Below are 17,644 nucleotides of genomic sequence, written 5' to 3' on the forward strand. Positions count from 1 at the left end.
TATTATGTTACCCGGATAGAAATAGTCAATTTTACCCACTTTTTGTGCATTTTTAAACATCGATTTTCGAGTTTTTCCCTTTATTTCCTTTATTTTCTAGTTAATTAAAGCCTAATTAACCATATATTACTACAAAATACCTAATTATAAAAAATATATAGTTTGTAATTAAAATAAAAATGCCTAAAAGAGATAGGTATGCAAATGAACGGTTTTTTAAGCTTGTATTGTACAACTTTATTGTTTAAAATACAGTTTAGATACTATTCATACGTTTAATTCATGAATTTTTTACATGTTCTTTGATAATAAGCTATTACAGCTATAATAAGTAAGTGCTAATGACGTATCAACAACGCACAGCTATTCTTAGTTGCCAACTGTGTTCATTTCCTTACATGTACTCAAATAAACTGTCTTTTAAGCTTGTATTGGACATTATTATTGCTTAAAATAAATTTTACATACTATTCTTATGTTTAAATCATGCATTTATTACATTGTTCTTTAACAATAAATTATTACAGCTAGAATAAATAGGTAATAATGACCTAACAACTAGCAGGCTCTTCTTAGTTGCTAAGTTGGTTCATTTCATTACATATACGGCAAGAAAAGAAAATTTAAATTGTTGTTTCGCCGTCTAGAACAGAATTACAACGTAAAACAGTAATAGAAAGTTATATTGTATGTAGATATTAAAATGGCAATATGAAAACATTTATACAAATCTTAAATTGATGAACTAGCTTATTTGTAACATTTAATACCCATTGAGATTAAAGAAATAGCCTGAAACCTTAGTTTTAGTACAATAATATAACCAATAAACAGCAGTTTACTCCTAGTAAATCAACTCATTCTTGCTCACACCTATTCATCGTATTGGTTGCTGACTGGTTGAAAAATATATGTTTTAAAGCCAACCGTAATGCAACTCGTTAAGCTTTAATAATTCTGATTTCCTGCCTAATTAAGCGTATTTTAAATTATATATTTTAATTTATGAATTCTATGTGGTTTTCAAAATAGTCTTAAAAACACAGGTCTTCTGTTTTAGGAAACTAACGTATTTGAATTATTATCAAAGTAAGTGGAGGATAAACATTGTAAAATAGTAAATTTAAGGTTTTTCTGTAACTAATCAATAAATTTTATTAGAAATTTTGTTTAAGAAACTTATACAAATAATAAACATGTTCAATTCATTAGTTATACAAAGTGTAAACATTTATTTGAAGTTAAATATTTGTATTCAATGTAGCATTTAGTATTTTTATAGAATAAATGATTAAAAATTTTCAGCATAGCCAATGTGATACAGGAATCGTACTAGGCACGATAAGGGCCTGCTAATTTAGTTCTAATTGACTGACTGTTTCTTCTAATCTGAAAATCTTTTTGTACTTACCGTTAGCTCCTAGTATATTATGTTACACTGATACAAAAGTCGCTTTTTTCTTCTTTTTTCAGATAGGAATTATTGGCATATTACCTTTTCTTTGTATTCTATTGCATTTTTGTAATTATCAACCTTTAATACTACTGATTTCCTGTTATATTAAGCTATTATAAGAAATGATATATTTTAACTTATGAATATTCTCTGGCTAATCTCCACAGACAGGAAGCCAACAAACAAACAAAAACAACTTATGAATACTATTTTGTTTTAAATAATATGTTAGAAAAACAGGTTTTTTTTTTTTTTTTTTTTTTTTAGAAACTAACGTACTTTATTATCAAACTAATTAAGTTAACGTTATACTTTTTTGGTCCAGCAGTTAACTAGAAATATTTAAATCTTTTGAGGGTCAACTGAGAGTTCAGTAAAGTACCTACTTAAGTTTGGGAAACCTTTTTAGAGGTAAGGTGATTTGCACATACTCGAACCCTGACACCTGCGCTGATTTATTATTTCATTTATTTATTTCCTTGTCTTTGGCGCCAAACTTTAAGCAGGTAAACCTAAGTTCTATGCAGCAAATTTTTAGTTTATCTTGATAACAATACATGGTAATAATTGCATGAGATAGGGAGAAATCACAAAAAAAAAAAAAAAACAACTTTGGGCGCTTAGGTAATACTGCTTCTAGAACAATGTGTACGGTAATATCAATTTCCTAATTAAATAGTCTGGCTTAAAATGAAGACATTTTTCTTGAAGCGTTAAACCCAATCCATGAATTTGAGTAAACAATGAAGCATGAAATTACAAGCAAAACGGTCGAGAGATGTTAAATTGAGGAATATGATTTAAATAATTTTTTTTTACAATTTTGTTTAAAATCAAGTTTATTCTATTAATTAAGATATTAGATACGAATAATTGTTTTTGATATTAATTATCTTTTTATGAAATAGAGAAGAACGAAGTACAAAGAATACTACTACCCGATAGAAGAAATCGAAAGATCTAACATCGATTAGTATCCTTCCTAATACGATAGTTTTTGTAGAAATGTGAAGAAAACACCATCCACCAGTGCGGATAGAGTTAAACCAAAATGAGAGTGTTTATGAGTTCGTGGTTCTATTGATTCATATTTTTGATGGTTTATTCTGCAAATAGTAAATTTCACTTTTTACACAATGCTGTTTGAAATTGCGGTAATCAACAACAAGCGGCTTCATAACACTAAACATTTTTTTCTCTCCGAATAATATGTCAATATATTCAGGTTAGGAGTAACCTACATTTAATTTTCTTCTAAAATTTAAGTTTTATTCATGTTGTTTATTTATTTAATTTCTTTTAAAAATAGTTACCTAATCATTTCGCCAAGATGTGTACTTTTGCATATTTGGTTCATAAATGTGGTTGGACTACCATTATTTAAGTGATTTCTTTTTAGCTTTCAAAATATATAACTGTGATGGAAATAACAATCTCCCAGGTTAACAGAATTGTTGAAGATGTTGGATAGCATATGAAGAGCAGTAAGTTATCCGAAGAGGATGGCTTCTGTAAGTGGGACACACACTTCGAGGACTTTATTAGATATAATACCACCTTATTCCAAATCCAAAGTAAGTGGATAAAATCTAAGTTTTATCTAAGTGTGTAGTTTTGAGTGGTAATAATTTATCATCCCCTTCTACAGATCGAAGTGGGCAGTGTGAGATTGAAGTCTTTGGTTGGTGTTAGTAGTGTTCAAAATACAACTTCGCGTTTCCCAAAGCTTGAAGAATGTGCCCATTTCCATTACGAACATGTAGATTTGCAACCAATACAGGTAAATTTTATCTATTACTTTTCAGTTAGTATTTACCTTTAGAGTCTTATAGGATTGTATAACTATGCTGTGATTCTTTTCCATTTTCCTGATTTGTACTACTACCCAAGAATGTGCTAAGGATAAGCAATATTAAGAATGAATTGCATTTTGCTAAACTGTCATGAAGTATTCGGTTTGAATCTGTATTCTATGCTTGTAATTACTTAAGAATAATGAGTACTTCCCGATTTACACGATTTTGAAGTTATATGGTAAAACTGTATGCTGGGTCCGCATATCTATTTGTATGCCATTTTTGTTTGAAAACGCTGGCCGTAACATAAAAAAAAAGAGAGAGAAAGAGCTATAACTGTGGTTCTGAGGACTGATTTTTCTTTCTTGTAAGTCGATTAACCCAAGTATGTATTAGATATTAGTAGTTGATAGCGATCTAGGTTTGTGCTGCTATATTCAAATTATTGCTTCAAAAAATCATTAGATGTGGTTTTTATAAAAATTAAAGTGAAATATTGTGTAGTCTCCCAGTTTTTTATTTTAATTTTACTAGGATAGTTTTACTAGAAACTTTTGTGTTTAACAAAAAGATTTTGCATTTATAAATTATAAATAAATTTTTTATTAGGTGGGTTATTTCTATGGGGAAAAAGGGTGGGAACAGCCAAAGAATTTACATATTTATAATTTGTAATATAGGTTCAAAATTCTCATTTTCTGTTAAATTCGCAAGTGCCTTTTCTATGGCAGTTTGTTTTGATTTTAATTATTTAATTTTTTTAAAATAAGAAGCGAATTTATAGAACAATCATTAAGTAACTTGAACTATGTATGTAAACTTGGGTGGGTGATTAGCATTAGAAAATCAGTAACAGAAATTAAAATGGTTAGGAGAAATATTTAGAATTTATTTTTTGTAAACAGATGTTTTGTGTCCGCTTTAATTAAATCTTAAAATATTTGTGATTTTTTTTATTTTTATTTTAGTTGAGTATAATTGAAGAGGAACCGACGCCACGTGGTGAATTTGATGGTGTTACTCTTAAAGTAACTAGCGGCAGTGATTCGTGGCAAATCCGTCGGACTTATGCCCATTTCTGCAAATTAGATCAACAATTACATCAATGCGTATTTGACAGGAAATTTTCACATCTTCCTATACTTTCTAATCAATCACCCAAGACTCATGTTAGTATAGGGTTAATTAAAAAAGTTAATTAATTGTCTTTTTTATTGGTAAATTTGTGTTTCACTAAAATCATGTTTTGTAGGGAGAAGCTAATGTGTTGCTCAACAGTTATGTTAGACGTTTGAGTGCTATTGGCAGCGGTTGTGCCATAAGTTGTGGGCCAGCATTGTCTTGGTTTGAACTTGATAACAGAGGTAGACGTTTAGTCGCTGCTGGACATGGCATCAATACACCAGCAGTGGCAGCTGCTTTTGCTACTACGCCGTATACGGCACATGCAACAGATGAATTATCATTTCAGGTTAAAATTAATGGTATGCTCTGTTTTATAGCCAACAAAGCTGTTCTTTTGTTTAAAATTTTTTGTTTGTTTTAGATTGGTGATATGATATCTGTAATAGATATGCCCCCAGCCGAAGAAAGTTCTTGGTGGCGAGGTAAAAGAGGTTTTGTGGTTGGTTTCTTCCCTTCAAATTGCGTGGCAGTCATTACAGATAAAATACCAAATGAAATTGCTCTTGCTGAACCCAGCAAACCGGTTCTGAGGTAATTATTTTGTTTTCAAAAGAATCCTCAGTGGTGAGAAATTGCAAGTTCGGTTATTCAAGTCATCTTAGAGTCAGAAAGTGTTGACTCAGTTAAAACATTGCATATTAATGTATTAAATATTGTTTATATTTATCACCCACCACACTGCATTATTCCAAATTATTTGATTCAGTAAATCACAGGGCGTGCACAATGTGATCATCCGTATTTTACATGCATATAATGCAGTTTAGCTTCATCTTTTTTTATTTATCTATTTTTTTTTTATTTCTGTTTTTATTTATTGTAATAAATTAATTAAAATTTTCATTATTTTAGGAAACATGGAAAACTTATAGCATTTTTTCGTGCTTTTATTCTTTCTCGTCCATCTCGACGTAGGTTAAAACAAACAGGAATCTTAAAAGAGAGAGTGTTTGGTTGTGATTTATCCGAACACTTGCTTAACTCTGGCCGAGAAAGTAAGTAGAATTTTATTAAATTTAATGAGAGACATTAGATTTGAAGATCTTATTTATTATATTTTTAAATCTAATTTGAACACTAGCACGACTTTCTTTTTCTACAAGTCTCTAGGAATTCTAACTTATACCACAGATTCCGACTTTTAAAACATAACTATTACAAATCTCTAGTTGATAAAACCGCACATCAATCCGTAATAAAATTCCGTAAAGCACTTTCTGTGAGGCTAAGTAAAGCTATGAATAGGCTGGTGAACCCTGGGTGGAGAGGGCCATTCCCTTACTTGATGGCAAGAATTTTCTTTTAAACTGTCTGGAAAGTTTCAAAGAGAAAATCTTAGTACTGTTCTAAATATTTATACTTTATTTTTTCTTTTTTTTTAGTCCCTCTGGTATTGAAGTGCTGCTCAGAATTTATTGAAGCTCATGGGATTGTTGATGGTATTTATCGACTTTCAGGTGTCACTTCAAACATACAACGTCTTAGGTATTATAATTCTTCATATTTATTTTAGTAAATAATCATTTGTAGACATTATTATATTTCTTTACTAAATTTTTTTATGTATTATATTTCTTTCCGCAGGTCAATATTTGATGAAGATCGTGTACCTGTATTGTCTGAAGATTCAGGAATCAAACAAGATATTCATGGTGTAGCATCTTTGCTTAAGATGTACTTCAGGGAGTTACCGAATCCTTTATGTACGTATCAGTTGTATGATGAATTCGTAGCTGCAGTTCAATCACCAAGTGAAAAGAGATTAGAAAACATGCGACGAGTAGTGCAGAAACTTCCTCCACCACACTATAGGCAAGTTTTATAAAAAAACTTACAAGTATTGGTTATATATTTTTGTACCAAATGTTCAATAAAAAATAAACTGGATTGGTGTACATGTATAGAACATTGGAGTACCTCATGGGACATCTGGGACGGGTATGCGGACATAGTACAGGTACGGGTATGACAGCTAGGAATGTAGCTATTGTGTGGGCACCAAACCTATTGAGATGTAGGAGTCTGGATCAAGGTGTAGCCGCCTTACAAGGCGTTGGTGTACAGGCTGTTGTGACGGAATTTTTAATACTCAACTCACCTTTAATTTTCAACACTCAGTCAAGTCAGTGACACTTTTGATTACTATTTTCTGAATTATTCCATTCAGAGTAAAACATAGAAAAAAAACGCATTTTTCATTCACTATCTTTAAAAAAATAAATAAATGTTTTTATTTAAAACAATTTGTGTTTTCATATTTTTTAATAATTATTTTTATGATTTTATTTTTTTTAAATATAATAATATTGAAACAATTAATTCTAGGTGACAGCGTGCACTCTAGACCGAAATCTCTAGCTGTCTGTTCACCAACAAAATTGTTGACATTGCAGGAAGCTCAGGCTAGAGGGCAGCAATCCCCTACACAAGCAAGTTAGTCCAAATAAATTATTTATTGCATTAAAAATTTTATAAGATCAGATTAAATATATCCATGCGCTTAATTATATTCACAGGTATAAATGATAGCTCTAGTGATCAAGTCATAAATCAACCTTGTTACCACACAGTAATTGATTTACCTAGAAAACGACAACCTCTCAATTGGAGAACTATTTTCACCCCTCGACGTAGTCATCAAACTAAATCACCACGAAGATTTAAAAGGGTAAGTACTAAGAAATTGTATGTATATAGTATTGACAATCGGTCACAATTTGTGCTTTTAAATTAACTTTTAATATTCTCACATTACGCTTAGCCCACTTTCATGCTTCCTCGATTTTTTTCATATAATTAACTGAATTTCCCAAAGCAAATTAACAGTGTTTTTTAGTTTCCACGCCTTTATATTAAACCCTTTCTTGTTATATATTGCAGTTGCAAAGTGTGGCATTCCTTCTATAATGAACTATGGATTAATATAATGGAAATAAATGATTATTTTACTTTGTAAGATATATACATTTTATTTGCATAGAAAAAACGTTTTAAGAGTATTTTTGTTGAGTATAGTTCGAACACTAATGTGCCGTAACTTTAATACAGGCGTGTCCAACTGTTTAGATCTTCTGAATGGATTTTCGCTTTGAATCAAGAACTGTAGGGTGACCACAGAGTGGACATATCCCTCTTCATTTCTTTTGATTTCCGATTAAACAACTAAAAATCTTACAGAAAGCAACATTTAGAACATCCTAATGTTATCGTCACTTAAATATGGAATAATGAGTAAAAAGAAAATGGATCAAATTAGCCGGATATTTTTAGGAATATATTATTCAAAAAATTAAATAAGAATTTTGAAAGTAATTAAATTTATTGCTGCAGAAAACAGTCGTAAAATCTGCTGAATTTCTTGGCATTGGCCCTAGTAACAGCAGCTGTCCTGTACAAACCTCTGGTCCATCAACATCTACACATAGCCGTTCTGTCTCACATGATTCTTATTTTGACACAACAATCGATCAACCTTCTACTTCATCTCTTGTTGAAACTCAACATGAAGGTAAGTAATAATGTAATTGTTTCTTTTATACAGTGGTGCACGAAAGGGAGTTTTAGGGGTAGAACCCTCTAAAAATTGTATGAAAAAAATAAAGATTTCCTTCCCAGTAATTTCCTATTACAAAGGAAAAAAAAAATTGTTCTATACAGAAAAGAAATAGGTACTCAGTATCTCAATATGGGTAATGCCATCCTCCTTTCTTACAACCTGGCATTTTGCTACGCTAGAGCCTGGTACCATGGAACCTTCCAAGGAGACGCCTTTTTGTACTGAATGCCCGGCATTCAAACAATACCCATTACTTAGTTCTTAGACCTTAAATCACCTCTCCTCCCTTTAAAATATTCTGAGTGCTCCACTGCTTTTATATACATATATTTTTTGAGTATATTTGAATAGAATTTAAGGTAATCATAAAAAAATTATGTTGAATAAAATTAGCATTATTTTTATTTAGGTTTGTCATTATCACTTGATTTGAGTGAACTTCAAATGAATTTTGACATTGAAGAAAGTGAAATGCGAATATTTTCAGAAGATGAAACTAATCAATTATTTAGTTCTGGCGCAAGTATTGTTTTTGGTGCCCTTGACACTGAATCAAATTTAGAACAAAGATTTTCTAATCAAGAATTGAGGTAAACTTTTTTGTTGTTCATTTAGTGTTATTTATTGTTATTACTTTCTGATGTTCACGCGAAATAACTAATTATTTCCTCCTTCAATAAAAGGTATTAGAAAAATTAGTAAGAATGAGCAGTAATCAAATGGTGGGATGAGGTTATATTTAGGGTTAACTTAATTTTAACCTTTTGTAGGGTCTCGAATTAGCCAATTTAAATTTAAACGTGAAAATGTCAACTTGCAAATAAGTACGAGAGACTATTCTTATTCGTAACTTTACCTTCAGAAGCTTAGTTTTGGTTGTTAAAGCTTAGAAAAAAGGTGTTTGCAAGTTGGTCTAGCAATACTTATGGTGATAAATAAAAAAGATACTTCTTTTATTAAAAGGACTACTTTTTTCAAATCTAAGGAGGAGCAGGCACTAAAATGAGTGTATATTTAACGGAGGCACAAAAACGCCTTAAATAAGCCCTCATTTTTGAGCGTTTTAAGAGTTTTGTATGAGATCAGTAAAGTATGTGTTTAGTCGTCAGCTAGAAGGGTTTGGCTCTTCTAGCTACCCAGAAAATTGACAAGAAATTTATCTATGAAATTTGGTTAGAAAGAAAGAGTTACGGGACATTATCTTTTTTAAACGTCAAACGAAAGACTGTCAGTTAGTAATAAAAGTAATAATAATGATTTAATAGAAAAAAAAGATGTTAGGTTTGTTGTATTTTGGAGAACTTGCAAGACACTCAAGTTTTACTACCGTTACAAACCTCCACACTTCTCTATGATGAATGGAAACATTGATAAAGAGTTTGCTTTAACAAAACTAAAACACAGTTAAGGATTCTACAAATTGATTTAAATACTGTAGAAAAAGTAAAGTACCTGCCAATGCATACAAAATTGTAGTACTAATTGTCTTTTCCTTTTAAGAAGGGGAAAATATTTTTAAAAAATTGCAATTTAACTAGAAATAACTTTGAAGAGAGAATACCTCCCTCCAAACCCACTGCTTCACTTTACTCATAGAATAACCTAATCTGAAATCTGTAATAAATGAGATACTTTGTTTCGAAATTCGATTGTGTCAAGCAAAGCAGAGAGTGAAAAAAAATACAAAATATTTTGTCACGTCTTCTTTTTGAGGAAATAATTACCTGCATGCTATTATCGATGCTACATCTTAGTAAGAGGTTGTGATTCTATTTTTTCAGGTATATAGATAGTTATTCCCCTGATCCGATGGAGGGTGAAAGCCCTTCTGAAGATATCTTGACTCCAGGTTACCAACCTTTATTAACACCAAGTTCTTATGAAAACCTTAGGGCCAACAATGGAGTCAATACTTTAGTCGAATCTACAGCTTCTTCTAGAAAATCAGAAGATGTTAGTCCATATGCTTATGAAAAACTGGCCGAATCTCCAAACAACAATGTACCTGATAATTTACAACAAAAAAAGGAAAACGATCTTTATGAATCCTGTAGTGGTGATATTGTTATTCAACAAGAAAATATTATTTATGAAAGTATGGAAACAGAACCAGAATCGTACGAGCCTATTTTAGGCTCATCACTCTGTAATAAAGAGAAAACATACGAAAACGAAGATGTAGCAAAAGAATTGAAAGAACACCAAACTTCGGAGCAAAATATTTATGAAGATGTTCAGGTAAATATACAGCTTCTTAGAAGCAATAAGAATTTCATTATTTGTATAAATTGCTATGGAATTTCTTTTATTAACAGACACACTTTGAATTTTGTTTGTTTCTGCAAAATAATAGAGCACGAGAGCTAATAATTTCATAGTAGTTATTGTAAAAAGCCAAAAGTTGTCAAAAGTCCACTCAATGCCCATTCCAGCTTAGGAAATTTTGCAAATATGAAGTAAGATTTTATTCCGTTAAAAGGAAACCGTTAGGGTTATTGGATTAGTCTTTCGCGACAGACCATGCTGAGTGTGCCATCCTCGTTTTGTGGAAGCTAATAGTCTCTTAGATAATATGACCTATCGAACACAAGTTGGTGTTGAGCGAAAAATTCAATCTGAGAATACTAATTACCCTTCCAAAAAAGAGAATATAGTTAAATATGATTATCAAGTAGTTATTGAGTGTAAAACACAATTTATCACTTTTGTTCTTAGACAATTTTATTACTTATGAAGCTGGTATTTATAAGAATTTCTTAAATTTAAATTCGTTTCGTGAAAGGCTAACTTTCTCTTTGCAGTTGACACCATCAGAAATATATGAACAAGTATCCTATTTAAGAAGTTCAGTTGAAGAAGTTAATCGAATGATCAGTGAACAAGAATTACCATCATCAAAGCCTACTGACAATACTAAAAAACATGAAGAATGCTCTGTAAACAAACGTAAGAATATTTTTTATAATAAAAAAAATTATTCTCTTTTTTAACTGTTTAAATTACTTTAAACAATTTTAAAGGTTAATATTACATATTAATCTCAAATAAGACATCTATTTATTCTATAGATACCATTCATTCGAAGTAACGCATGTATGGCTAGGTATTACAAGACATTCTACTTATTTATAAAATTTGCTTTTCTCTTATCCGTTTTCAATCCGCAGTTTTTATGCTATAAGCTGCTCTTTTTGCTTAAAATATTTCATGAAATTAATTAAAGACTGCTAATATTTTTTTTTTTATATTTAGCTATTTTTATTAGCAATAGTTATTGCTCTTAGCAGGCCATAGCAAGCTAATAAGTTGCACATTCTTAACAATTTAAAATTAAACAAATAGACTAAAAAAAAAAGTATGTTTAAATAACACTTATTATTTATTTCTTGGGGGTTTACCATTTTTTTCAGGTGATACTTCAGTTTATGAAAGCTCCAAAATGGATGAAGAACGGTTTCCAGTTGAAGTATATGAAGAAATTAGACCTTTACTTGTAAAAATTCCAGAAAATTCAGATTCAATTAATTTAAGAGATGATTCAACAACTGAGACATCACTTGAAGATAGTAAAATAATTGAAATTGAAAATGTTGCTTGTTCTTCCACAACTTCGACAAATGATACTCAAGAAGAGGAATCATGTCAGTTAAACAATAGTGTTCATTTAAATAAAGTACAAATCAGAGAATGTACCAATGTACCTGATGGGGGGGTTATGTTAAACAGTGAGAACATTTATGATTCAGTTAGAGGTACTGAATATGAAAATGTTAGTTTTGTTCTTAACAAAAATGGTAATACAATAGTTAGTAACAGTGAAAACTCCTGTAAGGAGTTGAAAGTTGATGAAGATTATGGCAATTTAGTCAATGTTAAAAAGGAACCAAATTTTAATAAAATTTTATGTGATAATAACTTTAGTGATTCTATTAATATTGAATGTAATGAGCCTACTGATAGATCTAATTTAGAAATACTTAATGAAACTACAAAAAGACAATCTGAATCAAATGATAATAGTAGACTAGAAGCTGAAGATAGACATGTTTCTTCCAAGCATAGTTGTAATGTTGTGTCGGAGGTATTAAAAAGAGATTGGGTTGGCAGGTGTAAAGATGCCTCACAAATGTCACTTCCATTGAATAAATTTGAAGATGATAATGATTTTGGTAAAACTGAAAAATTAAGAAAAATGTTTGAAAAAGATACTATAGTTAACGTATCGTCAAAAGATACTAAAACAAAAACCTCCCCAAACTTACGTCACGAAGGTATTAATCAAAAAGAGGAAATAAGTCCAAAACTGATTTCTGAAGAGCCAGATCTTGAAAGGAGAGAAAGAATTGAAAAATACAAAGAAGAAAGAAGAATGTTTTTTAGAAATAAATACAAGACAGATAATCTTAATAATAATGATGAAAGAGATGAGGAATTAATAAGAAGAATAAAACAGAAAACAAAATTAAAAGAATTTAGGGAAAGTGATGTAGCAGACGTAGCTGTTCCGTATAGGAGGAGATCAGTAGTGGACATGAATGATACGAAGAAATCTCCTACAAAGACCACGGTGAGTATTTCATATTCACCTACAAAAGTGAAAGCTCTGGACATAGAACAGCTTACTGCGGAGGAAGAAGAACAAAAGAATGACGATAAGGATTCAAGGTAGGAATCGCTATTTTTGCTTAAACGCTGTTTTACTTTATTTGCCTTATTCATTTATATTAATTATTCTTTTCTTTGCATTTTTTTAACTTTATTTCTGAAGATCTTTTATTGTATTTTAAGGAAATGTAGTAAGTAAGTTTTTAGTAATTTTTCTAGTGATAACAAGTGCATTCGAACAATGATGTAAAATAGTATAAGCTCTTAATTTACTTGAATTTGCTCTTATTCCCGATTTGAGAATGAAGAAAGTTATCTAGATTTTTGAAAAGGTTATAATCCGTTGGCGAGTGTTCTGAGGAGTGTGATGTTCTGTGGGGGAAGCAGCAATTCTATCTTCAACTGTGCTAATTTTTGGACGGTGGATAATGATACAAATTTTACATTTGAAACATCGTTTCTTTTAGAAACTGTAGAATCGGACCTTATTCGTATTAGTTTAGTCAATTTATTTACAATACTGTTCTGCATTTAAAATTTCAGTGTAAAATGAATGACATCAGTTTTGATTATCATACCGTAACCTTATTTTTGATCTTTAGAAAGAGTTAGCAGGGTTCAGCCTTGTCGAATCTATTCAGAAAGAGTCCTATTGTTGTACAGAGTTTACTTGGCTTCACAAATGAATCCCATAAAAGATTGTTTTAGTTGTGGAAATGCCATGAAGAACAATACTCCAAACGATATAATTTTATCCTATTTCAGGAAGCACCCAATTTTAGATCGTTTTAACCCTTATAATACACATTAAAACGTCTTAAGTGTGGCTAACATACAGTTCACCCACAATCTCTTGCCATGTGCTGAAGTTCTATGCGCTTAGAAGGTCGTAATAGCTTTAGTTTGGCGATAAGATGGTTGGATAGCAGTAGGAAGGTTTTGAATCGGTTTGTTTACATTTGCTAAGAGAAAAATAAATATTCTTTCCGCCAAATATTCGAAATTGTGCTTTCACCGGCAAAACAAATAATTCAAATAAAACATTAATTTGACCGTTAAAAGCATTTATCAACTTATTTTTCTAAAAATGAATCATTCGAAGCATTGGTATTTAACGCTATTCACATGATTGAAATCATTGAAAATTTGGCTTTTAATAATTAAGTTTGTATCATCATAAATGTATTTCCTCTTCCTAGAATTTCAATGGTCGTTATTTTTATTTCTCTCAATGAGTTCAAAATCTTTCGCATGCTCAAATATATTCTTACCGAGTGTGTGTGTGGGCACTAATAACCTAAGCACTCCCTTTTTATATCATCTAATCTATTAATGATTAATTACTCTTTTTACATGAAAATCAGATCGATTTCTTCTAAATAAACTCATCGGAGTCAACTGTTTCCAATCATTTACTGTGTATATTGCAATATATTTGTCTAAACATTGGCAACAAAACGAGTTGTTTTAATTTGGACCGATTTCTCACTAATTTTGAATCCTTAATATGCTGTTTTTACGGTCACTAAAACCAATATAAATTCATATTTTCGGATAATCTTTTTATTATTTCAGAAAAATCATCACTTTGTTTTCGTTAAATTTCTGTACTGTTCTATAACAGATTTTTATTTGCTTCTTTCTGATGCAAGATTGTACCATTCGTCCAGTACCTGTTAGAGTGTACTTAAAAATGAACAACTTTATCGCAGAATGACCAACCGGTTTCCTCACTAGTTTTGTTCCCTTATGTCATGAAGCTTCCCTTTCATTGGTTTGGGCCAAAGTGAAAAAGTTACTTTAATGTTAAAAAAGGAAAGGCATAATAACCAATAGGTTCATTGCCTGCTCCCAAAAAAAATTTTAAAAGGATAATGAGTGAAATTAAAGAGACATTATCTGAAGTAACTTTTTTCCCCGCCAACTATTTGAATTATTATAATTCCTGTTGTGTAATTTTTGTTAGAGAAATACAGCAAAATTTCTTGATGGCTTTTTTTTTTCATATCCAAAAATAATTTAATTTTAATTATTTATGTTCCAGCAGCCAGAAGAAAAGTAAATGACAACTAGAGTAGTATGAACCTGATAACATTGGTACGATTTAATGATCTTCATCAAAAGCTATCCTCCATTTATGCAGCTGTCTTGTAAAACGCTTTACTACTAAAATGCTACAAAGAAATAAAAGATAAATAAATGAAAAATCTGAATAATTCTTTAAATTATATGCTCACACGTATAGACCAAAATTAATTTTTTTAAATCTACATCGTAACTATTTATTTATTTACATTTTTTGGAATACTTGTAATCTTTGTATTGTAGTATAAATATATATATATATATAGTTATAGTTTTATGTACATATAATAAAATAAAAAACATATAAATATATATATATATAATATATATAAAAATTGTTTATTCTTCCAATTGCTTGTTTACATAAAATTAAATATATTTGAACCGAAGAAATTCGTATTGTTTTTTTTTAAAATAATAAAATAATAGAATTATTTGTTGTATTACTCAATCTCTAACACGGACAAAAATTTATTGAGAAAGAGAGGACAAAAATCATGCAATGATTTGTCGTACAAATTTTTTTCAATGTATAGTTTTTGTTTTTCTTATTGTTTTCTACTTTTAGGTTAATTGTAGCACTGATAATAATTTTTGTGTTAAGTTCCTTTTCTTTTTTTAAATTAATATGAGAGGAAAATCAACTTTTTTTGTTTTGTTTTGTAGCACAGTCACTAAGTTTAGATAATAATTGTTGGCCACGTTAACATACACCTGTCCTCCAAAAAATTCATTCATTACATTATAAAATTTAGGTTTTTATATAGTTTTTGATGCGCAACTTCTAGTACTACTATTCTGTTGCAGACAGGCCTCAAAACCTATTTCTGGTCGAGGAAGTTCAACTCTCTCCTTAATTATATTCATCCACAAATGGTGGGGAACGTGGTTTCATTCGTAATTTTTGTTCAAGTATTTTTTGTTATTTATTAAATAGCCAATGACACCAAAAGACACTTTCAGACAAAAGTCTGAAAATTAGACTAGGGCAGCCAAAATTTAATAATGTAAAACCGAAATTAAAAAAAAAAAAAATCGTGTAAATCAGGGGACAGGTTGTATGTATTCTCTTATGTCTTATTTGTACAAATGTAACGAAAGTAATGTTTGTGTTTATCATTTAATTTTTTTTATCCTTCATGACTTCTTTTAACTTTTTGAATGAAAAGAAATTATAAAGTAAAAATAGTAGGTAATCGTAGTAAATTAAATTTGTTGTTAGGCTGTTTTTTCAGCATATTTATAAAAAATAGAATAAATGACAAAAAAATATATATAAATATGTGTTAAAACAAATATTAAAGAAAACTAATAATCGTTAAATGAATTGTTATAAAGGAACAAATTATCTTTTTTGATTTTTCTAATAGTATATATATCAAACTAAAGCTTATCTTCTGAGAAAGGATGGAATAAATAAAACAATAATATAAGCGTAAGCATTCCTTTAACTATTAGCATAGATTAAATAATCTTTTAATTAGAATTTAATAAAAATAAAAAGCCATATTTGTATTATTTATTAATTTTTATTTGTTTTTTTTTTTTTTAATTTTTGTATTATAAAATAATAATAGTAACGTTAATTAATTTTTTGTTTGTATCTATTTTCACACAATAATTTAACTCACATTAATTGTGATTTTTGTGTATTTTTTATTTATTTAAACAACAAATAAAATAATAATTTTTTATAATTTATTTTTATTTAATATTATGTTTATTAAACACTACTTTGTTGGTCCAGTAATAATAGTTTTGTGCGTTTGTTAACACAAAAAAAAGCTAAATATATATTGACAACAAATTGATTTACCCAAAATTTTATCTTAATAAATATTCATCCCTAGTTATTTACACATTATTTTTCTTTCTCTTAGACATAACATTTATTAAACTTCTCACTTTGTAACGTCATGCAACAGAATCCTTATAGTGATCATCTTTAATAGTTTAGCCTACTAACTTTTTAATTCAAAATCTCTCTTTCAGCAAATTTTAAGTTGAATGCGGTAAGAAAAAGTGAGTAAGTTAGTTTATTGTTAGCATTAGCTTTGCCATATAGGAGGTCTGTGTTCTATCCGCCTCAATTTACTTTCATTCTTTCGCTACTTATTTACCGATATTTAAATCTATTTATAAAGAAAACCGGTTTATATACACATATTTATCTGCAACTACTGTCACAGATAATAGGGTTACAATGTTATTGCAGAAAATTACACCTTTGCAACGAAGGAAATGATCTAAATATTGGTTTTAAGTACCGAGAATGATTTTATGACGTATTTAAAAAATATTTATAGTTGTTCGACATTTCAGCAGCATTTAGTGCCCTTAATCAGTGTTGAAGCTTTGAAGCTTTTCCTTATCATAATTTAAGGTCAAATGACTTGGAAACCATTTGAACAGTTTTTTTTTATTCGTTTACATAGAGATTTTTCGTTTCATAACGTTGACATAGAGATTAATTTTATAAAGATAAAATCAACTATAATAGTACAAATAAATGTTATCATTATTATTTAGTTGTATTGCGCATCTAATGAGGTCATTGCTCATTGGCGCCGGAGCCTTTTTCGGAGTACCGGCCTCCGAATGGTGGTCCCTCAAAATAAACACAAACACACTAAATAGATAACAATACGGAAACGTAAACATTTTAATGTGCATAGTTTTCTATCAACATCATAGAAAAGTATAACACTAATATTGCTCCAATACTATTACTTTCTCTAAAAAGAAGTTCAACAACTTTAATTATCCATAGTTGAACAAATAAATAAATATTCGTGGACATAGTGTTCTTAGAGTGAATCAAAAATTTGAGCAAATATACAACACACACATCCACAATTGATACACACTTTAATAGAACTTCCGTTATTTTCCAATTTATTAATTCACTACATTTATATATTGAAGAAATACTTTTTTCAAAATTTGATAATGAACGTCATA

At 29.6% G+C, this 17,644-nt stretch overlaps 1 protein-coding gene across 5 annotated transcripts; it reads left to right on the forward strand.

Moving 5' to 3' along the window:
- Positions 1-2,452: 2,452 nt before the first annotated feature.
- Positions 2,453-16,076, forward strand: CdGAPr (GTPase-activating protein CdGAPr). 5 transcript variants are annotated; one of them, XM_074129950.1, is made up of 18 exons: positions 2,455-2,681; positions 2,856-3,030; positions 3,105-3,236; positions 4,221-4,421; positions 4,505-4,723; positions 4,799-4,968; positions 5,290-5,432; positions 5,820-5,922; positions 6,022-6,249; positions 6,342-6,559; positions 6,763-6,870; positions 6,954-7,105; positions 7,768-7,945; positions 8,403-8,583; positions 9,886-10,231; positions 10,795-10,939; positions 11,404-12,658; positions 14,643-16,076. In XM_074129950.1, the coding sequence occupies exons 2-18, from the start codon at positions 2,959-2,961 to the stop codon at positions 14,662-14,664; spliced, it is 3,873 nt and encodes a 1,290-aa protein (XP_073986051.1). In that variant the 5' UTR covers positions 2,455-2,681; positions 2,856-2,958; the 3' UTR covers positions 14,665-16,076. The 5 variants fall into 5 exon arrangements, with proteins under 5 accessions (XP_073986052.1, XP_073986053.1, XP_073986051.1 ...); XM_074129948.1 differs by having other exon boundaries at positions 2,456-2,681; positions 9,775-10,231; XM_074129949.1 differs by having other exon boundaries at positions 2,456-2,681; positions 9,775-10,231; positions 14,646-16,076.
- Positions 16,077-17,644: the final 1,568 nt, after the last annotated feature.

This window comes from Rhodnius prolixus, unplaced genomic scaffold (genome assembly GCF_049639745.1).
Source record: "Rhodnius prolixus isolate KJV_2025 unplaced genomic scaffold, Rpr scaffold_21, whole genome shotgun sequence".
NCBI classification, from domain to species: Eukaryota; Metazoa; Arthropoda; class Insecta; order Hemiptera; family Reduviidae; genus Rhodnius; species Rhodnius prolixus.

Bases quoted from the DNA above. Each gene is read 5' to 3' on its own strand.
- CdGAPr (XM_074129948.1), top strand. From the start codon at position 2,959: ATGGCTTCTGTAAGTGGGACACACACTTCGAGGACTTTATTAGATATA. The intron at 4,422-4,504 runs GTTAGTATAGGG...CATGTTTTGTAG, and splicing joins ATCAATCACCCAAGACTCAT to GGAGAAGCTAATGTGTTGCT. The intron at 12,659-14,642 runs GTAGGAATCGCT...TTTATGTTCCAG, and splicing joins AATGACGATAAGGATTCAAG to CAGCCAGAAGAAAAGTAAAT.